This window comes from Pediculus humanus, genomic scaffold (genome assembly GCF_000006295.1).
Source record: "Pediculus humanus corporis 1103172107667 genomic scaffold, whole genome shotgun sequence".
Classification (NCBI taxonomy): domain Eukaryota; kingdom Metazoa; phylum Arthropoda; class Insecta; order Psocodea; family Pediculidae; genus Pediculus; species Pediculus humanus.
In genome coordinates, this window is record NW_002987276.1 from 657,997 (window position 1) to 682,183 (window position 24,187).

The window sequence follows — 24,187 nt, forward strand, 5'->3', positions numbered from 1 at the left end:
TAATAATAATAATAATAATAATAAATGATTGTTCGCTTAATTTTTTTTAAGTACTTTTTTTTTCATCATTTATTTATTAATTTATTAAAAATAATTATACATACATACATACATAATATAATCGTTACACTTTCGTTGATAATAATAATAATAATGAGACAAACATGAACAAACGTTAGGCCGAACATTTACGAAATAATAATAATAATAAAAAAAATGACCAATGAGGAAAAAGAAATTTAAAATAATAATAATAATGTTGATATTTTGTTTTCGTTTCGTTCGTTGAAAAGAAAGGTAACTTTCGTAATTAATTAATTAATTAATTATTAATTTATGTGTTTACGTATTCGATTAATCAATCAAAAAAAAAAAAACGTTAATAATAATAGTAATAATAATAATAATAATAAAGCGATCCATACATAAATTTATTTATTACAAATTTATTTTAATTTATTAATTAATTGCACTTTTAACACATTCAATAAAAAGCGAACAACATTTATTTTATTTATTTATTTATTTAATTATTTATTATCATCGTCGTCAATAACGATAATGATAATAATACTTTTATTTAATTATTAATAATAATGATAATATCAATATCTCGCACGTGTATTCGTAATAAAAAATACAAAAAAAAATTCACTATAGTAAAAATTTCCTTATTAATTAATTAATTTATTTATTAATTATTTATTTAATTGTTTAATCAATTACGTCTATATTTATTCGTTTTTTTTTACGTAATACGTAATAATAATAATAATAATGATAAAAGAATTTTCTAGAACTTTTTTTTAAAAATACTTTTAATGTCGTCATATAAATAAAAAATAAAAAAAATTCGATTTAAAATTAAGGTACCGCAAGAGAGAGACAGAGATAGAGAGATTATGAATGAATGAATCAGATAGAGGGAGGGAGGGGGAGAGAGAGAGAGGAACAATTACAAACAGTGACGTTTTTTTTTTTTTTTTTTACGTTTACACATGAAAAAAGTCTCGTTTATTGAACACATTTAAAATTATTATTATTATTATTATTAATAAGTACGTCATCGGGTTGATTGATTTTCACTCCCCCTCCCCCTTGCTCCCTACACACTCTTCTCCTCCCCATTCGTTTCCCGTTTCTCCTCCTCATCTTCCTTGTCCAGATGTCACTTTAAAAAAAAAAATCTTTGGTAGAGTTAAAATTGAAATCCCCTCCCTCCCCTTCCATCCACCCTCCTTCCATTCCATATATTGTCTTCTGCTTTTTCCTCTTATCCACTTTCCAGTATGTGTGCGTGAGTGCGTGGGTGTTATCGGACACACTACACGGCGGAATCTTTACCAACGAAAGTTGTTTTCACACATGAATTTTTATCATCGAACGTGAGCCTCGTTTCTTTTTTCAGTCTGGAAAACAAAACAAAATTTACCCGATCCCTACTACTACCCTCTCCCCTCCCCCTCCCTGGTAAAATATATATACGAACCTTTCATCCATGACTTCAACTTTAGGTTTTCCATTTTCTCTCAGGAGTTCTTTTTCTTCGCTGGAAAAAAAAAAGAAAAAAAAATTTTTTTTTTGAAAAGTTATTTAAAAAAATCGCGCGGCGACAAACGAACAAACGACACTAATTCGTATATTACTACATAACAGCAAAATTACGACAAGCGAGCTAACAAAACAGACAGACAAACAAACAAACGGAATAGAAAAAACAAAAAAACAATCGACAGACACGTTCGCGTTTTTGCAAATTACTTTTTAATCTTTTAATTCGAAAAAATGCTTCGATTCAAACAAACGAACAAACAAACAAACAGAAATGATTGATTGATGGTGGACGATTTTTTTTTCTTTTTGATTGGGGGGAGGGGGGGGGCTTTGTTTAATGGCGGCGTAATCACTCGGGAAAATTAACAAACGACTTTCGAAAAAAATATTTATTATTTTATTTTATTTCTTTTCAAATTTAATTAAGAAAATAATTAACGTGTCACTTGATTTCAAAAAAAAAAAAAAAAAGTTTTGTACGTGTCAATAACCATTAATTTAATAATCAAAGCATTTTCTCTGAGTTTTTTTTTTTTTTTTTTTTTTTTTTTAAACAAAGGTAGGCACAAAGCAAGGTACATTTAAAAAGCATCTAAAGAAAAAAAAAAAAGAAAGAAGGATCAAAAGAAAATAATAACAATAATAATAATAATAATAATTTTAATAATAATTTTATTGACTTTTCAGGCAACGACGCAGACGAACGACAACGACGACTACTAAAAAAAAAAAAAAAAACAAGTCTTCTTACTACAAGGCAAGATCAGAATCTGGTGGAGGAAGAATTTCTAAATCAATGCCGCTATGTACGGCGCCACCCCCTGCGTAACTCGTCGTCGTCCGGTGATTGCAATAAGGGAGGGGAAATCTCCAACCGTATAAGCTAAACATAATATACATACAATATGCCAAAAATTACCAGAAATTCATTGTCGGAGGTAGGTGTGTGTGTGTGTGTGTGCGAAAGAAAGAATGAAAGAGAGAGAAAGGGAAAAGAAAGAAAGGGAGGAAGAGAGATAGAAGTGAATGAAAGAGGTGAGTGAGAGAGGGGAGTGAATGAGAAGGATGAGAGAGGTGAATGAGAGATTTGAGTGAGAGAGGTGAGTGAATGAGAAGGAAGAGAGATTTGAATGAGAGAGGTGAATGAATGAGTAGGAAGAGAGATTTGAATGAGAGAGGTGAGTGAATGAGAAGGAAGAGAGATTTGAATGAGAGAGGTGAATGAATGAGAAGGAAGAGAGATTTGAATGAGAGAGGTGAATGAATGAGAAGGAAGAGAGATTTGAATGAGAGAGTTGAGTGAGAGATTTGAATGAGAGAGGTGAGTGAGAGAGGTGAGAATGAGAGAGGTGAGAATGAGAGAGGTGAGAATGAGAGAGGTGAGAGTGAGAGAGTGAGAGAGAGAGAGTGAGAGAGAGAGAGTGAGAGAGAGAGAGGTGAGAGTGAGAGAGGTGAGAGTGAGAGAGGTGAGAGTGAGAGAGGTGAGAGTGAGAGAGGTGAGAGTGAGAGAGGTGAGTATAGAGCATGCGGTGAGATTAATAACTACATCACTAGAAAACTACAATAATACCCCCACGAGTGCGTGTCCTCCCCACCCCCCTTTCTGCCCCCCTCACGAGCGCGTGTCCTCCCCACCCCCCTTTCTGCCCCCCTCACGAGCGCGTGTCCTCCCCACCCCCCTTTCTGCCCCCCTCACGAGCGCGTGTCCTCCCCACCCCCCTTTCTGCCCCCCTCACGAGCGCGTGTCCTCCCCACCCCCCTTTCTGCCCCCCTCACGAGTGCGTGTCCTCCCCACCCCCCTTTCCGCCCCCCTTACGAGTGCGTGTCCTCCCCACCCCCCTTTCCGCCCCCTTACGAGTGCGTGTCCTCCCCACCCCCCTCATAAGCGCCTGTCCTCCCCCGTCCCCCTCACGATAACATTACCGAAATTTAAAATATAAAATAAATTTTGAATAATAAAATTATTATGATAATAAAAATTAAAATTTGTATTATTATTTACCTTGTGAGTTTGTTTTCCTCTTGTGGTGCTTTTTTTTTAGTCCCGCAAACAAGATAAAAAAGACCAGCCTGATTGACGAAGAAACAACTGACGTCAATTATGATGAGTGTTAGGAAAAGACTTGCGACGACAATGCCAACAATGGCAGCACTGCTGAGAAAAAGTCCTTGATTCGCTGAAGCGACGAGGTGATCCTTATCGATACCTGTACAAACACAATCCCCGTGTAAGTTATAGTTATTCAAAACAATAAACCCTAATTATAATAATGTTAATCATGATAATGATAATGATAATTAATAAAACAAAAAGAGAAAGAGAAGAAAGAAAATAATAATAATAATAATAATAAATTATAAATGATGATTTTGGCGCGTTTATTTTCCAACTTTCAAAATTTTCCACTCTTGACGGGTACGTGAAGAAGAAAAAACAGGACAGAAGGAACCTGAACAAAGATGAACAAAGCTGAACAAAATCGAACAAAATAAATCGACAATCAATCAATCAAATAATCGAATTAAAAATAAAGAAACCGAAATCAAAAACGTGGAAAAAGATAAAAAGAAGAAAAAAGAAAAAAACAAAATAAAATTTTCGTGGCAATAGATAACAAAAAAAAAAAAAAACAAATAATTTAAAGCTTCAAGTAAGTAGTAATTTTTTTCCTCTTTTTTTGTTCTGAAAAAAAATGAGAGAGAGAGAGAGAGGGAAAAGGAAATTGCGTATTACCAAAATCATCCCGAGGGAAAAAAAAAAACAAAGACGACGACAGGGGTGCCACACAACCAATATTGAGAAGAAAACAAAATAAATAATAATAATAATTTTTCAAAATGAGTTAAATGAACCGAAATCACGTGATGTAGTTATTACGTTTCATAGCCTAAACAATAACATATACAAAAAAAAAACAAAAAGTTTGCGCTACGTAAAAAAAAGAAAAAAAATATATCAAAAGCAGAAGACAAAATATTAATAAATAAAAACCGTTAACAATAGGGAAAAAAAAAAAAAAAACAAAAGCCTGGAAGAAATATAAAAAAAAATAAAAACCGCAAGTTAAAAGTTTTTCTCCAGAATTTTTCTTTTCCAAAAGCCAAACATTAAAAAAAAAAAAAAAAAAAAAAAAAAAATTAAATTTCCAAAGCAGACGCGCGCCATTTTTCAATAATCATTTTTTTTCCTTTCTTTTCTTTCTTTTCTTTTTTCTCTCTCTATCCCTTTATATTCCAACAAACATTTTCATTTTCATTTTCGTTTTCGTTTTTTTCGAAAAATAAAATTAAAATAATAATAACAATAATTTGAAAATTCTTGGAAAATGCCTGTTGGAACCGACACCTTAATCGATAAAAAAAAAAAAAAAATGTTAATCGAATTTAATTGGAATAAACTCGTGTGTTAGATGCTCTCATTCTCTTTCTCTCTCTGTGTGTGTGTTTGAATACTCAAAATGTCAAATTATATGTGAGAGAGAAAGACAGAAAGAGAGAGAGAGAGAGAGAGAAAATTCCAGTTTTTTAAAATTGAAAATCGAAAACAATAAAAGTTGTAGAGAGAAAAAAAAAACAAACAAAAAGAAGAGGAAAAATCAGAAAAACGTTCGCCATTTTTTTCTTCCTTTCACCCCCGTTACCATCACCATCACAACCACCACCACCACCTTTCAATTTTCTTCCCCATTCCCCCTTTCCAAATTTTTTTTATTCCAGGTACGACACAATCGGATAGAAATCGTAGAAACATCGAAAGTAATTACAAACGTCATAAGCTCTGCGGGGGTGACAATGGGAGGGAGAGCGGGGTATCGCAAAAACAAACGAAAGTGCATCGAAAAAAGTAAGCGAGGGGGGGGGTGAGAAAAAATGGGAGGGGAAGAAAAGAAAAGGGAAAACAAAAAAAAAAAAAAAATATTGACCGACCGAAAAACTATTTAAAAAAACGTGTCACGAAATTTCATTTTTTCTTTCTTTTTTTTTGCTGTTTGTTTTGTTTGTTTGTTTCTTTGTTGTGTTTGTTTTCTCTTATTCAGATTTGTTATTAAAAAAAATATTAATGGTTTCATTATTATTATTATTATTATTATTTTTTTGTACCTTTCTCATGTTTTCTCCAAATGTGACATTTTTCTTTTTTTTCTTTTTTTTTTTTTTTTTTGCCTTCCTGGAAATAGCGAAGAGTAAATGGAGAAAACGTGAAGGAAAGAAGGAAGAGAGGGTGGGAGAGTGGGAGGAAGGGAACGAGTCGAAACCAAGCGAAAAGGAAAAGTGTTCTGCTTAAAAAAAAAAAAAAAATTTTAAATTCTTTCCGTGGCACGAAATTGCTGACACGACGAGAGTTTTTAAAAATACATTTATTAAATTCATACGGAAGGAACCCACAAATAAAACTATTATTTAAACTCCCCCTCCCCCTACCTCCCTTTTGTTCCCTCCCCTTCCCTACTTCGACGGGAAAAGTCAAAATAATCAAAAAAATTAGGATATGTTTTTTTTATTTTTCACGACCGTATCCAGGATTTTCAGGATGTTTCCAAATTGATCCCTTCCTCACGCTAAAAATTCGAAATTTTAAATGAAAAAAAAAAAGATTAAAAAAGGGGGGATGAGGGGGAAAAGGGGTAAGAGGAAAAACGATACGCACCGTTAATCAAAAAATAATGATAATGATAATGTTAATGTTAATGATAATGATAATGATTTAAATTAATTATTAACATTCGTACTTAATAATACATAACCCGTGATTAAAAATAATAATTATTATTACATTCTAATAAATCAATCGATAAATCAATCAATCAATCAATCAAATCCGTAATTAATAATAAATAAATAAAAACTATTATTATTATTATCAAAAAAAATTAATTAATTAATTAATTAAAAGTTATATAAATTAATTAATTAAACAAAATGCAAAACGCGTTAAACGACGACGACGACGACGATATTAATAATAATAATAAATAATAATAATATTAATAATAAATAATAATAATAATACAGGAGAGGAGAGGAAAAGGAGAGGAAATACAATTTGTGTGCATGAGTGTGTCTGCGTGTTTGTGTGAGAGAGAGAAAGACAGAGAGAGACAGCAAGAGTGAAAGAGAAAGACAGAGAGAGACAGCAAGAGTGAAAGAGAGAGAAGGAGAGAGAGAGAGAGAGAGAGAGAGTAAGAGAGAGAGGAAGAAACAAAGCCAAATAAAACAAAATAAATATAAAAAAAAATTAATAAATCAAAAAAAGGCATTCAAATAAAAAAGCGCAATAATTATTATTCAAGCGAATTAATCAATCAATCAATCAATCAATCAATCATAATCAATCAATACACAATAAATTTTAAATCTAATAATAAACTCAATAAGTAAATAAATAAATAAATAAATAAAAATATTTACCCGCAAATAAATAGCAAAATTTAAATAAATTGTCATGATCATAACACGAACACGAGTGTGTCTCCCATCCATATACAGACAACGTACCTGGGGGTCTCCTGAACAAATGAAAATTGAAGAAAAACCGAGAAACGCGTACGAGGTAGGGAAAAAAAGGAAAACGCGCGTTCGGAAACATAATGTAATGGAAGGAGAGAGAATTAGTACAATAGTAGGAAGTTATAAGAAAAATGATGACGTGTGACGACAAGGATGCAAAAGAGAGAGAGAGAGAAAGAGAGAGAAATTCCGTGATTCCGTCTTTTCGTAGAATTTGAATTCGGTCGTCGCACGACAACAGAAAACAAAAGCTTTTCCGTAACTCCCTCCTTCCCCACCCCTCCCCTCTCTTTTCTCCTACTTCCCTGACCGCAACAAAACCACGACGACTATTTATTTATGTTAATTAAATTCCCCCCCCCAAAAAAAAAAAACAAAAATGTTCTCCCAATTAACAAACCTTGTCCAGATGGTGACCTTAATTACCCATTATTATTATTATTATTATTACTATTATTATTATATTAACTACAATGACGTTATTTACTTCAACCGGAGAAGAGAAACAAAAATATAAAAAAAGAGAGAGAGAGGGGGAGGCGAGTGAAAGTGAGGGGTGTGTGTGCGTGAGCGTGTTTACATGAGACAGAGACAGAGAGAGAGAGAGAGAGAGAGGAAGCAAATTCTCAATCTTTCACACACCCGGAAAACATCTTCATGACGTTTTCTCCAGACACGAGGAGGGGGAAGCGGGAGGAGAAGAAAGGGAGGGAGAGACGCTTTTCCCCCCTCAAATTTCCAATCTGGACAATATCAAACGTTTTTCGCGAATGAATAACAGAATGAATGAATGAATAAAAACCAAACGATTACAACTTATTATATTTATATTTAATAATAATAATAATAATCTATATTAAATAACAATTAATCGCATTTGTGTTATAATAATAAATTTTATTGCTTTTTTTTCTCTTTTTTTCTTTTTTTTGTTGAAACTGCGACACGCGTAAAATTCTCCCCCCCCTACTCCCCATCCTCATCCCCTTCCGGTTCAACGTCGTAAAACCGGGATAAAAATTAAAATAATAATGATAATAATAATGACGACAGAAACGAAGCGGGCTCAAAACGGAAATTTAATTTCTTGCGTGTTTTTTTTTAATTTTTTTCCCGAAACGCACGCGGCGCATTTTTTCCCATTTTCCTACGATTACGTCATCATCATGCAAGGACACAATAAAATAATAATAATAATAATAATAATGAATAACATCCGGCGGGAATGAATAATTTTGTAAACTACTACTACTACTATTACTATTACTACTACAACTACTACAACAATGACTACAATTTCAGGACGACGACTACGTTAAAGAGAAAAAACAAAAAAAAAAATAATAATAATGATAATAATGATAATGATAATAAAAGTTTTTTAAACGTGATTAAATGATTATTACATGTGCAATTCTATATACAAAGCAAACAAACAAACAAACAAACAAAATCAGGTGTTCGGGTGTGTCCGTGTGTGCGTGCGTGCGTGAATTCGTGTAACTAAGTACCTGATTATGCAAATCATTTCGGTTTTGCTTTTTTTTTGAAAAAGAAAAAAAATTTTAAACACGTGATTCGTGATGAGGAAATGAGATGAAAGTGAAAGGAACGAGACGAAGAAGGAGGAGAGAGAGAGAGAGAGAGGGAAAGGGAAACAAACAAAATAAAAACGAATTTCCCGACACGTCAATTCGACTTTTTTCAACAAAAAACACGAAAAACATTCAAAAAAAAATTTTTTTTTTTTTTTTTACGCGTGTCAACAGTCAGCGAAATGAATTATTAACAACCACTTTAATGTTTTTTTTTTTTTTTTTTTTTTTAAATGCGTTTAATAAATCAATGAATGATTTAAAAATGAGAAAAAACAATGAGAGAGAGAGAGAGAGAGGGGGGGGGGAAATTTTTTTTTATTGTTCGATTGGCAACGAGACGAACGAGAAGGAAAAAAAAAAAAAAAAAAAATTTAATTTTTTAACAGTTTGTCGTCGTCGTCGTAATCGTCGTATCTGGTGACACGTTCGAGTACAAATTCCGACCGGAAAACATTATTCAAAAAATTTGTCTTATCAAACGTCGCGGATTCTATTGTTGTGACGTATTCAATCGACGTCATCGTCGTCGTCGTCGTCCTTTGTCGAAACGAATCCCATCAAAATTAAAGAAATGTGCGGTGATGACGTAAAAACCCGTCACCACCATTTTGTTTTTTTTCTTTTTTTTTTTTGTAAAACGGCGTCAAATTGTCGTCGTGTTTGACAATATATATATATATATAAAACTTTGTCGCAACTTTGACAAAATCAGTACACTGCCACCAATCGAAACAAAAAAAAAAAAGCTCGTAATAATAATTATAATAAAAAAAGCCGCGCGCGTAAAAACGAACGAAGTCTACAATCAATCAATCAATCAATCAATCAATCAATCAATCGTTCAATCGATCAAACGATCAATCAATCAATCAATCATCTACTGTTTAACGGTGAACATGTAAAACATTTAATATGAAATATTAAAAAAAAAAATTTTGATGATTTAATGAAAAACAAAACAAAAAACGGCTAAATCTAAACCAGGCAAACAATTAAAAACTAATAATAATAATAATAATAATAATAATAATAATTTCATGGGTAACTGTAAGGTTCGATCAAACCCCCTTCTCCCCAACATTAAACAACATTTAAAAAAAAAAATTGGAGGGGAGGGGAGAGGAGGACGTGAATCAAACCTTTTAAATACGTTTTATCAAACATTACACTTAACGGGCAGTAAAAAAAAAAAAAAAAAAAAAAAAAAAAAAGTTTTGAAACAATCGAACGCGCGCGCTCACGTGCATGTTTTATATGAACCGCCGTTTAAAAACAAAACAAAAGACGAACAAACGGGAGGATTTCCGGTCGAAAAAACCCTTTTTAACAACCCCTTTTAACGCGAAACCACCCTCAGTCTTTTCTAGAAATTTTTTCGTTTCGTCGTAATAACGCGTTTTTCCATCGCGAATCGGATTCAATATTTAAAAAAAAAAATCCCATCGTCGTCGAACCTGACGTACGACGTAAAAAAAAAAAAAAGAAAAAGACAGAAAGAGAGAAAGAGAGAGAGAGAGAAAAAAAACTTAAAACTCAAGGGGATGATTATTATAGAGAGAGAGAGAGAGAGAGAGAAAAAAAAAAACATCGAAGTCGTCGCGTGGTCAACGTCGTCGTAATATTGACGAAAGAGACGTGACGACGACAAAGAAGATGAAACTTCCATTGAACGATGAGGAGATCCTTGACGACGATGACGTCGACGTTGAAGCATAACCAAGGGTTGAATCTGGAAATTCCAGAGTAGAAAAGACAAAAACCAAACAAAAAAAAAAAAAAATAGAAAAAGAAAAAAAAAACAAAAAAAAAAAAAACCAAACAAAAAAAAAAAAAAATAAGGAAAAGAGAAAAAGTGCTAATAATTAACAACCCATCGATCGATCGATCCATCGATAATTTCGATTATCGATCGATACATCGATCATTTTGTTGTTGTTATTATTAAAATTTCGTTTTTTGAGACGTTCGGATATATGTATATATAAATCAGATCAGGTATGTTAATAATACATCATCGTGTTTGTTTTCCTTTTTCCTCTCCCTCCCTCCCTCTCCTCACTCCTTCCGGTTTGTTTCCCTCTCCTTTCCGCACCCCCACCACTTTCGCCTTCCTTTTCCGATACCCTTTTGATTCATATTTAAACCAAAAACAAACAAATAATAAAATAAAGATAATGAAAATGAAAACTCACCCCTCGCCGTTCGAAATATCGTGATTCCCGGAGCGGAACTTCCTATGGAATTATGAGCTCTAATTTCCGCTTTGTAAAAGGAATCAGATGCTAAACCCGTTAACAGGAAAGACGTTCCTTCATTTTTGTTTATTCTTATCTCGTCTAGACAAGATAATTCTTGAAACCTTAAATCTCTTCGCACGACCTGGACAAACACACGCACACATATTACATCAACGGAATTCCATTAATTTCATTCTCGTCATCGTCATCATCATTATTATCATTATTACCTCGCAACATCTGATTTCGTATCTGTCTATTGGTTCGCCATTATCCGCTGGAATTTTCCATCTGAGTTCGAATTTGTGATCGTATGGACTTTGCACGAAACCTCTTTCGTCGTCTCGTAGTAAAATAATCGGTTCTCCGGGACGGGACCTCTGTGGCATCGTGTAAAATTCTTCCCGACCCCAATTTCCAAGGCCGACGTCGTTTTGTGCCGCGAATCTAAAGCTGTAAGACATTTGAGGCAAAAGATTTTCCACGACGTAGGGTACTCCTGTCGGACAAACAAAAAAAAAAGACAAATAAACAAACATTATCAAGATGAAAAGTGAGGGGGGAGGGGGGGAAACGATAGAAAATACTTTAGTTAGCTTACCGAGTGCCCAAGTCCTGTTTAAAGCATCGTTCCAACTTTCGTGAAGTAATTTGTATTGGACAACGTAAGACCTGATAGGTATGCCGCCATCTATTTGAGAACTCGTTATCACGAACCTGATCGTCGTGGCTTGGGGGGAAAGAAAACAAATCGTTTAGAAACGAGCGAGTTTTTCGACAACTCAACGATAAAATCCCATCAAATCCTCTTACCCGTGATGGCTTCCATTTTGGCTTGTATGTGAAAGCTCGGCCTGAAAGCTTCCTTCAAGAAAATCGTGTGATTCGCACCCCCGTGTATGTTCATCGCGACGCACGTGTACGCTCCGTAATATTGATTGCTCAGGGGCGTAACCAACAAAGTGCTCACGGGTCCGCTCCCGTATTTCCTCACGTGTATATCATTTTCTATATCCCTGTCGTTTAATCTCCAATTGATCGTCGCGTTGGGTATGGATTCGGCGATGCACGTGAGATTAACCGGATTCCTTTCCCACGTCCACGTTTCGTTGATCGGAGTGTTTTCGAATGACGGAGGAAATTCTACGGTCACGTGTCCGGTTTTGTACGATTCCGCAGCCTGAAAACATATATATATATACGATGTGTCAAAGTGACCCTTTTTTCAAAGGTGCGATGTGTGACGCGACCCGTCGGTATACCAACCGTGTTTGTCGCTATGCATTCGTACAATCCATCATCCGATTTTTTGGCTTGCTGTATGAGCAAACTTCCGATTGTTTCATCTTCCCCGATTTGTTCGTTCGTCACGAAAACTCTCGGATCGTATAATTGTCTTCCCTCGAGCATTCTCGTCGTCGAACCGTATTTTCTGAAAATAACAAAAAAATTACCGACATTACGATTTCGATCTCGCGGGGGGGGGGTGTGTGTGTGGAAATGCGGAAGGGGAAACGATACAAACTTGAACGATATTTTAGGCGCGGGCCTTCCTCTCGCCAAACATTCCAATTTGACATCTTCGTTGATGACGACCGTCACATTTTTATTGGGTGCTATTTTCGGTTTGCTGCTCACCGATATTTTTATTATTCTTTCCGCGTTGGCAGCAGCGTTACTCGCCACGCATTTATACTCTCCGTGATCTTTTTCCTCGACCGGATTTATCGTCATCGTTCCGGTCAATTCGTTGACTCCGAACCTGTCGAGGAGAAAAACAAATTTTAAAAAATCTACAACAAGCAAAAAAAAATTTTTTTTTTTTTTTCGTTCGTCGACGCTCGCCTCACCTGGACATTTTGGCAACGTTGGCATTATTTTCTTTTCTTATCCACGAATACGTCGGTTTAGGTTTTCCCTCTGCCATGCACGGAACGGATGCTATTTCACCTTCGATTACTTCTATCGTGCTGTTATTGAAATGAATCGTCGGAGGAGTGTGTACCTGTATGTGGAAACAATCAATCAATCAATCAATCCATCGATTGATACTTTGCAACGAATTTTTCTTTTTTCTTTTGGCTGACCTACCTCGACTTTAATGTGCCTTATGGCGAGTTCTCCGGTTTTTATGACGATGGCACGACACGTGTAAACTCCATCGTCCGTTTCTTTCACTTTCGATATGAGTAAACCGTCGGGTTCGATTATGTATCGATTGGATGGTTTTATGAGTTCCCGATTTTTACTCCAATCAACTTGGGGAGGTGGATTCGCCGAAACTTTACACTTAACTTTGTAATCGGTGTTTATAATTGGATTTTGAGTTTCCGGTGCGTCTTCAAATTTAATCGGATCTGTTTAATAATAATAAAAAAAAAAAAAATGAAAAATTTTTTCTTTTAGAGAAAACTTTCATTTCCGTTTTTGGCAATCTTTCTTCTATACAAAAAAAACTTACATATGCTTTCTAATCGAACGGATTTCGATAGTTTATAACTCGCGTAATTTGCCGTGCAAGTATATTCTCCAGCTAAATTTTCGCTAAAATATTCCAGAAGAAGACCTAAAGTGTTCGGAGTCATGATTTCCGTTTTAACCCACTGCCTGTCGGGACTGGAAGGAAAAAAAACGGATTTCCTGTTAATTTTATTCAAAAAATCGATCAATCAATCGATCAATCAATCAATCAATCATTAACTCACTAGTGCTGATCGATCGTGAGATTTTGTGGTCCTTTCCACGACAAATCGGAAACGAGATTTTGATTTTCTACATCCGGTTGACATGTGAGCAACGCGCTTCCTCCCACCGGTTTTATTTGCACCGGAGAATTCGGCGATATAATCAATGTCGGTTCTTTCGCCGAAGAAGAATCTGGAAAAAAAATAATAATGATAATGATAATGAGAACATTGAGAAAAAATTTACGCGATTTATTCGACCGTTCGTTCGATAATAATAATAATAATCTAACTAAATATACACTTTTAACCGAATTAAATCTTTTCTCATCTTTCTTTCTTTCTCTCTTTTTTCATACAAAAAAAAAAAAAAAAAAAAAAAAAAAAAGGGACAAAATGTCGTTCGAGAGCGACAACGAGGACGATGACGACGACAACAACAACAACAACAACTCGCTTCGAATTCTCGAGAAAACTTTCAATTCTGTTAATTAAACTGAAATCTTTACCGAAGTGAGAGCAAAAAAAAGAAAACTTTACGACAATAACGACGTCGTATTATCATTATTATTATTATACGACTTTAGGAAAATTTGATTAAGTTCGATGTTATATTATATTAGAAATGTGTGCGTGTGCGTGTCCGCGTGAGTGCGTTCGAGCGCGACGTGGGTAAAAGGCTTTAAACAAAGGGAAAAAGGTGAACGGATGGATGAGCGAATTACTAGGTAGAAAAGAGAGAGAGAGAGAGAGAAAGCGAAAGGTAAAGGAGGATGCAAAAATTTTATACAATATTCCAAAATTTTCCGTTACAACTCTTCCCTCCGCCTCTCTCTCCTTCTCCTCCTCATTCCCCCTCTCCGGCACATCTCATCCTCCACCTTTCCAATGTTTTCTCCCTCGGACACACTTTTCCTTTTCATATTTATATACGAAATAAGAAACTTTTCCGTAACAAGTCCGTATTATTTACGATCCCTCACAAACAACAGCAATAATAATAATAATAATAATAATAATAATAATAATAATGATAATGATAATAATGTTAGCGATAGACGATAAAAATAAAATTTTTCCTTTAAAAAAAAACGAAACTCTTAGTGGGGAAGAAAAAAAAATAAGAAAAAGAAAAGCTGTGCGATTACGGGGCAACCATTCGAAGGGATGATGATGATGATCATCATAAAAACTATTCAGAAAACTCAAGAAAGGTGGTGAAGGCCCCTTCCCCCCTTAGATGAGATGAAGAGGAAGAGGGGGAAGAGGGCAAAAAAAAAGAAACAAAGAAATAAATTTAAAGATGAGGATGATGATGATGGGGGAAAAGAAAAAAAAAATTTTAAAATATTAATATTAATAATAATAATAATAAAATACAAATTAATTAATTTAGAAAATGGAAAAGGACGGAAAGGAAAGCGGGAGAGGGAAGGGGAAGGGGAGGGAAAGAAAGAAATATGACGATTCGAGAGCAGAGGAAAAAAAGAAAAAAAAAAAAAAGGGAAATATACACGCTGGACTCATCATTTTTGAAATAATGAAAAGCGACGAGGCAATAATATGGCAAATCAGTTCGAAAACGATGACGACGACGAGGTGAATGACGTAATCATTATGACGACATAAATAAAATAAATTAAAAATAAAATAAAATAAAGAAAAATCTTTCTCTCTTTCTCTCTCTCTCTCTCTTTCTTCTTTCATTTCCTTTAAGAAAACTACGACGACGTCGATGAGGACGGCGACGACGACAAACAACAACAAACAACAAACAACAACCAACATGAAATCCTTATTAAGGAAATCAATATTTTTTTTTTTTTGTGAAATCCCGATGATGTAAGTCTGTCTTTCACACAGCCTCCTCCTCCTCCTCCTCCTCCTTCTCTGAATCATCTTATTCCCTTTCAGACATTTATTCTTCGTCTCTCTCTCTCTCTTTCTCTTTTTCAATTACCATCATTTTCGATTCGTTGTATCTATCCATCTCTCTCTCTCTCTCTCTCTCCTTAAGAAAATAAACAATATATACGAGATAGAATAGTCTAGTTTAATTTGTAACCTTATATTTTGAAATATGAAAGTTTTCATTTCCCCTTTTCGACATTCTCTCATTTCTACCATTTTTCTCTCTCTCTCTTTTCTTTTTCCGTCATTTAAAAATTTGCTGTTTATTTTTTGCTTCTTTTCTTCGATAAACTTTAAAAAGAAAAACCCAATATTAATAATAATAATGATAAAACTTTGACCGGAAAAACATTTTTTATTATTTTTTCAAACGTTTCTTCCGGTTAAATATTCATCATAAGGTGAGTTTACAAAAAAAAAAAACAAAAATTTTCCATTGTTTCTCTCTCTCTCTCTCTCTCTCTCTCTCACTCGCTCTATGTATATTTCTTTTTCTTTCTTTCGTTCCAATAGGAATTTCCTTTCCTTTTTCCATTTTCACCCGGATAGTATCTTGTTGTTGTTGTTCTTCTTCTTCTTTTTCTTTCTTTCCTGCCTTCCTCGTTTTCATTTATCGAAGAAAACTTTTTGGAAAATCGATTTCAAATTCAAATCCTTTGTCGCAAACTTTCCTTTTTCCTTTTTATATTTAGAATTCCATTTTTCGAATCGTTCGATGTAAAAATAAAAAAGTTTTGAGGATTCGATTTGGAATCCACTTTGGTACTCACAATAACAAATTTTTTTTTTTTTTTTTTGTACGATGACGTAAAGATCAAGTAATTTTTTAATCACACGCACACGCACACGCACACGCACACACGCACGTGCTACAAGAAAAAAAAAACGAGAAGAAAAAAAAAAGAAAAGAAAAGAAAATTTTAAACGCTGCTGCTGACTTTTTTTTTTTTTTGTATTTAAACATTTTCGTTCAATTACAAAAAAAAGAAAAGAAAAGCGGAAGAAGAAGGAGAAGGAGGAAGAGGAGTAGAAAAAGGAGGAAGATAAGGAAAAGAAGAAGCAAGAAAGAAGAAAAAAAAAAGGTTGCATTTCCAGCAGCCCTTCATTTAGGATTAATATAAAAGACAATTAATCATTTTTGAAAGTGGCAGTCTAGACAGTGATGAGGGGGATAAGGGCGGGTGGGAAGCATATCGAAGGGGAGATGAGAGGGAGAGAAAAAGAAAGGCAAAGATTTATAAGAAATTGAGAAGAAAGAGGAGGAAGAGGAAGAGTAGGAGTTGGAGGAGGATTCGCAAGAATGGCGACGGTCGATACAAATTCGAGAAAAATAAATTTTCACCATTTTTTTTTTTTTTTTTTTTTCTCAACTCGCGTAATTTTCTTCGATTTTTTTTTTAACCCTCGAAGCTAGAAAAAAAAAAAATAATTTTCGAGAGGCGTTGAAAAGAGAGAAAGGGAGATGAGGGGAGGAGGAAGAGGAAAAGGAAGGGCGACATTAAAATAAAATGAAAAAAAAAAAAGAAAAGAAAAAAAATGTATGTATATGTACGAATGATTTTATAGGTTCACAGCCTTCTTAAAAAATTCCAACATTCAAACATCGTCTGGGATTAATGGCGTCCGAGGGGAGGGAGGTGGGGGTCACGTGGCGCCTTTTGAAAATGAAATTTCCGGTTTCGAAAAGCTTCTCTCAACTTCCGTCCGACCGTTCGACTCTCTCTCTTCCTCCCTCTCCCTTCACATCTCTCCCTCTCTCTCTTTTTCTCTTTCTGGTTCCACTTTGACTTTCGTAGTCAATTTTTTTTTTTTTTTTAATTTTAAATTTGATTCCTTTTTAAGCGTTTAAAAAAATTCTCTCTCTCTCTTTTCTTTACATTCGTCACCTCTTTCTTTCTTTCTTTCTTTTTTTTATTTATTATAATTTTAGCGTTTTTAATTATTTGGTCTGATGATTTGCGCTTGTTTGTTTGTTTGTTTTCATTCGGACAAACGACACGACGACGGCGTTTATTAAATGACCACCGCAAAATCCCCAACGTAATTACTCGATCCAATTTTAAAACTTAATTTTTTCTCACTGTGGGTGTTGCAGAGTGAGAGAGAGAGAGAGAGGGAAGAGGGAGAGAGTGAACGAACGGAGAAAAGAGAGAGAGAGAGAGATAAAAAAAAATCATTTCTACCCATTCACGACTACGATGGATCCAGCAGGAAATTCAAAGAAAAATTTATTCACGCGATTTCCACAGTCCGCGTTCCATCATTCCCCTTCCCTTCCCCGCCCCCCTCCGAAACAAAAATTATAAAAATGATAATGATGATTAATTTAAGAAAAAAAAACTGGAACACCAACCATTCCTATTATTATTATTATTATTTACTACAATATTCATTCAAGTCGTATTCTTGCTATTAAACTCCTGGACACGTTGAACAAAAGTGAGTCTAAGGTAGATAGAGAAAGAGGAGAGACAGAGAGAGAGGGGGGATGAAGGAGGAAAGGGAAGAGAGGGGGATTTCACGCCGCCATTTTTTTTTCTCACATGAAAAATTTATTATTAAAGTTCTCTTTTAAACTCCAGAAAAAGCATCATTTACAATTTTCACATTAAACGCATTTATATATATATATATATTCAAAGTCCGTCCGTTTGAAAACGACTTCCCCCTCCTCTCTCCTCCCCTCATCCCCTCCCTAAAATATATATATATATATATATATTTTCGCATCATTACTTTTTGAAATACCCTTCACGTCACATCACAAAATATCCACCGATATTATTTTTTCCAGCCATTTTTTCTTTTTTTTTTTTTTCTATTTCTTATTTTTGACAGTTTTTTTATTTTCTCCAGGTTTAACTTTTACCCCACGCCCCCATAGATAACCAAACATTATTTGATTCACTCTCACTTTAAAAAATACTTTCCAATACAATCCACAGTAAGAGGGAGGGAAGAGAAAGAGGAAGAGAAAGAGAGAGAGAGAGAGAACAATGAAAGGAAAACTATACGAACAATTAAATATGAAAGAGTGAGAGAGAGAGAAAAGAAAAAAAAATTTCCAATGATGCAGCACGTTCGTCGCTGGAACGAGACAGAGAGAGACAGAAAGAGAGAGACAGAGAGAGATTTCCAGTGGAAATGAAACCGATGGAAATAAATAATAATAATAATAATAATATTTCGTCGGAATTTTACGAGCTCATTCTTTCAATTAAAAAAAAAATTTTTTTTTTTTCCGTTTTTATAAAATTCGTTTGTTTTTGTTTTGTTTTTTCCATTCTACTGCCACGTGTAAATTTTTTTGAAATTGATTAAACGAAATTTTATTTATACGTCGTTCGAATCCAGTCCTTCTTTCAATTACACGTCAGACCAAAATTCTGGAATCCTCTTTTTTTTTCGTTTCGGGACGGTTATCTCCAGGGACGTCGTCGTTTTATTTTTTTTCTTTCTCCTTCTTTTTCCTCTTCTTCTTCTTTTTATTTTTCTTTTTCTTCTCCTTCTTTTACGAAATAATTTTGATTTATTTTCCATCTCTTCGTTTTCTTCAATCCTTAAGGTCAACTTTTCCTTCCCACTCCCCCACACTCGATTCCAAAATTTCGAAATTTCTTTTTTTAAGGTCAAAAAAAAAAAAACTTATTCATTTTTTTCTTTGTCCTTTGTCTCCCTCCCTCTCTCTCTCTCTTTCTTATTCTCCCTTGTCCGCAGGGATGTAAAAAAAAAAACCCTCCAAACGTCCAAGCCAATATAATAATAATAATAATAATAATAATAATAATAATAATAATAATAATAATAATAATAATAATAATAATAAATGACAAATATTTCTAATTTACTTGATACGAACTACTACTACTACTACATGGAGAACAAAAAAAAAAAAAAAGCAAAGCAAAAGAGCAAAAGAGAGAGAGAGAGAGAGAGTAGAGGAACGATAAGAGCTCCTCTCCCTTTCTCTCTCCTTCTGTCTCTTTCTCTCTTTTCTTTTTATGAGATCTTTTGCTCCGAGTGACTCCCTCTCCTCGAGTTGCCTTTTTTTTCTTCTTCCCCCTTCCTCCTTCTCCTCTCTTCCACTCCTCGATTTCTCCCAAACTCGTTTCCTCCTTCATAAAATATATCAGGCATAACGTAATAAGAAATATATTATGCTTTTTAAAAGTAAAAAAAAAAAAAAAAAAAAAAAAAAAAAAAAAAAACTTCCCTCGAGCCTTTTTCGACTTTAATCTTTTTTTTTTTTTCTTCTTATTTTTTTCCCTCCCCTTGCACTCACACTCACACGCACACGCACACGCACGCACTCACGCACGCTCGTTTCGAATTTTCCGAGAAAAAAAAAGAAATTATTATTATTATTATTATTATTATTTAAATTTTCAATTCGAGGATTGTCCTAAACAGAATCGTAATTAAAAAACGGTTTCGTCGTCGCGACATTTTTCCCTTTTTCAGAATGATTCTCTCTCTTCCTCCTCCTACCCTCCTCCCGCGCATTACACGAAATATTCCATCTTTTCTCTCTCTCTCTCTCTGTCTCTCTCTCTCGCGAACAAGCGACAAATTCCTCTCTTCCTTCCTTCCTTCTTTCCTTCCTTTCTCTCACTCTCCTTCATTCTAGTTTCCTTTTTTTTTTTTTCTTTCGTCGCATTTTTCAAATGTTATCCGATTCATAATAATAATAATAATAATAAAATTACGAGAATATAAATTCCAGATGGCGTTCCATATTTTTATAGACAAGAGAATATTTTGTCGACATTGTAGTCGTCGTTGTCGTCGTTGTCGTCGTCGTCGTCGTCGTCCTACTCGTCGTTTGAGGGTGTCGAATAAAAAAAAAAGGATCATAAAATAAAAAGGCGGTACGGGGGAAAAGGGGTGAAAAGGAAAAGAAGGAGAGAGGAAAAAAAAAAAAAAGTCCTACGGAGTGTAACTAAGAAAGTCCATTTATTTTTATGTTTTTAAAAGCGAAGAGAGAAAAAGAAAGAGAGGGAGGGAGGGAGGAAGGGAGAGGAGTGGAAAAAAAAGGCAAAATGAGAAACCGAAGAAATTTTCTCTCTTTTTTTTTTTTTACGATGTTGGTAACAACCAAAGTGGGATTTATTTCAAATGATTGATTGCCTTTTTACAAAGTGCTCGTGTTGTTGCCCTACGAATTCGTCACTTTATATTTATTGCTCTTATATTATATAGGCTACCACCAATGCTGCTACTGCCACCACCACCACTACCACTACTACTACGACTAATATTCCAGGTTTCTCCAGATGACACATCGTTGAATTTTTTTTTTTTTTTTCCCTCCTTACCATTATTATTGTTATTTTCACCCGGATTTTTATTTCTTTTTTTTTTTTTTCTCTCTCAAAAATGCCATTTAATCATGTTTCCAACGTGAAGGGAGGAAAGAGAAAGAAAGAGAAAGAAAGAGAGAGAGAGAAATATAAAAATAAAAATTCGTGCAATTTTTTTTTTCTCCAAAAAAGAGAGAGAGAGAGAGGAAAAATTTCATGACGAAGAAAAACCCGGAGGCTGTGGAAAAATTGAATTCATACATTCATACGAATCGCTACGCACACGCACACGCACACGCACACGCACACCTTATTTCGATCCAAAATAAAAAAATAAACGAAATACTAAAGAACGTTCCAGGAAAATAATAATAATAATAAAATTTTAATTCTTACGAAAATAACGAGTAACGAATGCAAAATTTAACGAACTCAAAAATTTCTCCTTTTCCAGTTAATTATTATTATTATTATTATTTTGCATAACATTTATTTTCCTATTAAGTCTTTCCCGTTTTCTGAACGAATAAAACCGAAATGAAAAGCGAAGAGGAAAGAGAGGAGAGGAAGCACATAAGGGGAGGTAGGAGCGGGAAGGAAAAAAAATTTTTTTAATCCTTTCGACCGATCGACCGACCAAACAAACAAAAAAGTTCGAAAGGTGATGATTGCTTACTTGATGGCGTGCGTATGTGTATTTGCTCGCGTGAAAGACAAAGACAGCATCAGAAACAAGAGGTAGGGAAAAAAAAATAAAAGAGAGAAAGAGAGAGAAAATCATCAAATTTTTTTAACTTTTCCAAACAAAAAATCGAACGTATGTGCCCCCCAACTCTCTCTTTCTCTCTCGCACGCGCGTACGCATTTCCAACGCAGGATATAATAAATAAATAAATAAAAATTTTTACTTTTTTTTTTTTCCTCCAAAATTCGATTCCGTCGCATGACAGAACAACAACAACAACAACAATAATGATAATAATAATAATAATTTGTCCAGATGACTCCGGATTTGGAAATGGAAGGATAAATCGGGAGAATTGTGGATTTGGGGGGGGGAAGGGGAAAGGGGAAGCTGGAAAACGGAAATGAAAAAAAATAAAAAAAATTTCCCTCTCACTTTCATTCTCTCTCTTCTTCCCCCCGCTCACCCCCGACTCCTTTCAACGACCGGACCAAAAACTTTCTCTTTCGGAGGAGAAGGAGGAGTAGGGAAGGAAAAGGGGGCGAGAGGGAGGGAGAGGGGAGGGAATAAACTTTTTATTTATTTATTTTCATTCCTTTCGTTTTGAATCTTTATTAATGAATGGAATTAAATGGCGTTAAAAAAAAAATTCTCCAGAGAATTCCAGTTAAATAAAAAAAAAAAAAAATTCATTTCGCTTTTTCTTTTCCCCTCGCCCGCCTCCCCCTACTCCTCCTACTCACAACTTTTTCTTATTCTTATTTTTCCTATTTTTAAGAACTTTATTCCCGGAATTTTTTTTTTTTTTTTTTTTGGAATCGGCCTTTTCATTTTTATTATCATTATTACTTTTTCAAATTCTCTCTCACCCTCTCTAACCCTCACTCCCCCTCCCTTACCCCCTCTCTTTTTTTTCCTTTTCTTTTCATTTTTGGCAAAATTTCAACTTGGTTTTCATTTTCGCGTTCGCGCACACGACGACTACAACGACGACGACAACAACAACAACAACTTGCGACCGACCCTTTTTTGTATTTTTAAAAAATTTTCCAAAATTCGAAACTTTTCCAAACAAACTTTTCCTTATTTCCTTTTCCGCAAAATTACGTCATTTATTTAAAAAAAAAAAAAAAAAAAAAACAGGGGACCTTTTGACCTCGTTAAATTTTTTGTTTAAAAAAGTAAAAAAAAAAAATAAAATAAAATTAACAGAAAATAATTAGAACGTAACGAAGGAGAAATTAAAAAAAAAAAGAAGAAAATTATTTAAGAAAACGAAAATCTGGAAAAGAAAAAAAGAGAGAGAGAAAGACGTAGAGAGAGAGAGAGAGAGCGAGAGAGAGAGATAGAGACGTAGAGAGAGAGAGCGAGAGAGAGAGATAGAGACGTAGAGAGAGCTAAAGAGAGAGAGAGATATGACGACGTTGAACAAAAATGTTATAATACTAATTAAACTAATTTAAAAATTTAACGTTTGTTTTATTGTTTTTTTTTTTTTCATTGTTTCTTGTCTCCCGTTCGCTCGTTCGTTCGTTCATTCGTTTCTTCGCTCACTCCCCGTTTTCTTCCCCCTCCCCCCGCCACTCCCGCCTTCCTTGGATTATCTTATCAGTCAAGGAGTTCATCTCCGAAATTGAAAATTTCCACGGGAGAGGAAAAAAAAGAAAAAAATTTTTTTTAAAAATTTTATTAAACCGACGACGAAGAAGGAGGCGATAAAAATGTCAAAAAGGTTCGAGTTTGGGGAGGGGTGGGGGTGGGAAGAGAGAGAGAGAGAGAAAGGGAAGATTATCAAACCAAAGGGGGGAAGAAGAAACCTTTTTTTTTTTTTTTTTTTTTTTTGATTGAAAAAATCACACGTAAATAAGCTTAAGCTCACGAACGTGGAATGAACTGGAAAAAAATATAAAATAAAATGACGATGATGATGATGATGATAACGACGACGACGACGTCGATAGTAATAATAATGATAATAATAATAATAATAATAATAAAACCTTCCAGCTAAGTAAAAAAAAAAAAAAGGAAAAGGAAAAAAAGGAAAAAATGAGGCCAATACAGGTGTGTAAGAAAATTTCACGCTCCTCTGACTTTTTCAATTTCTCGCAAAAAAAAAAAAAAAACTCTAATCGAATATTAACTCGAGTCAAAAAGAAAGAAAAAAAAAAATTAAAGAAATGAACGAATGAAAAAAAAGAAAGAAAGAAAGAAAGAAAGGAAAGACGAAGGGTGGAAAATAAGAAGAAAAAGAAGAAAATTTCAATTCGACCTCTCCTACGTGAACGGAATGATAACAAAATGTAAAACAATAAAGTCAAGAGAAAGAAAGACAAGAATAGACAATAAGGGAGGAGAGCAAACGACAAAGACAACGACGACGAATACGATGATGATGATAAAAAAGAAAGAAAGAAAAAAAGGTAGGCGGCAGGTAAGGAGAGGAAAAGAGAAAAGGAACACGAAATGGAATCGAATATCGAAAAATAAGAAAAAAGAAAAAAATTAATGAATGGAACAAAACGTGTTCGGAGAAAACGCACGCACGCACGCACGCATGCACGCACTTCAAACTCAATACGAACGCAAAAAGAAAAAAAAGAGAGAGAGAGAGAGACAGAAAACGAGACAGAGACAGATTAAAAAAAAAAAAATTTTTCTAAAATGAAAATAAGTTGTCAGTTAACATAAAAAGAATTCGAGTCAAAGT

At 34.2% G+C, this 24,187-nt stretch overlaps 1 protein-coding gene across 1 annotated transcript; it reads right to left on the reverse strand.

Moving 5' to 3' along the window:
- Positions 1 to 1,324: 1,324 nt before the first annotated feature.
- Phum_PHUM285750 (Fasciclin-2 precursor, putative) lies at positions 1,325 to 14,504 on the reverse strand (the record flags this gene model as incomplete). Its single annotated transcript, XM_002426872.1, has 16 exons — positions 1,325 to 1,409; positions 1,490 to 1,549; positions 1,822 to 1,856; positions 2,365 to 2,437; positions 3,557 to 3,761; positions 10,853 to 11,039; positions 11,128 to 11,396; positions 11,499 to 11,627; positions 11,711 to 12,077; positions 12,164 to 12,329; positions 12,423 to 12,659; positions 12,748 to 12,902; positions 12,989 to 13,254; positions 13,359 to 13,513; positions 13,603 to 13,774; positions 14,492 to 14,504. The coding sequence occupies 16 exons, from the start codon at positions 14,502 to 14,504 to the stop codon at positions 1,325 to 1,327; spliced, it is 2,574 nt and encodes an 857-aa protein (XP_002426917.1).
- Between the last annotated feature and the right edge of the window lie 9,683 nt (positions 14,505 to 24,187).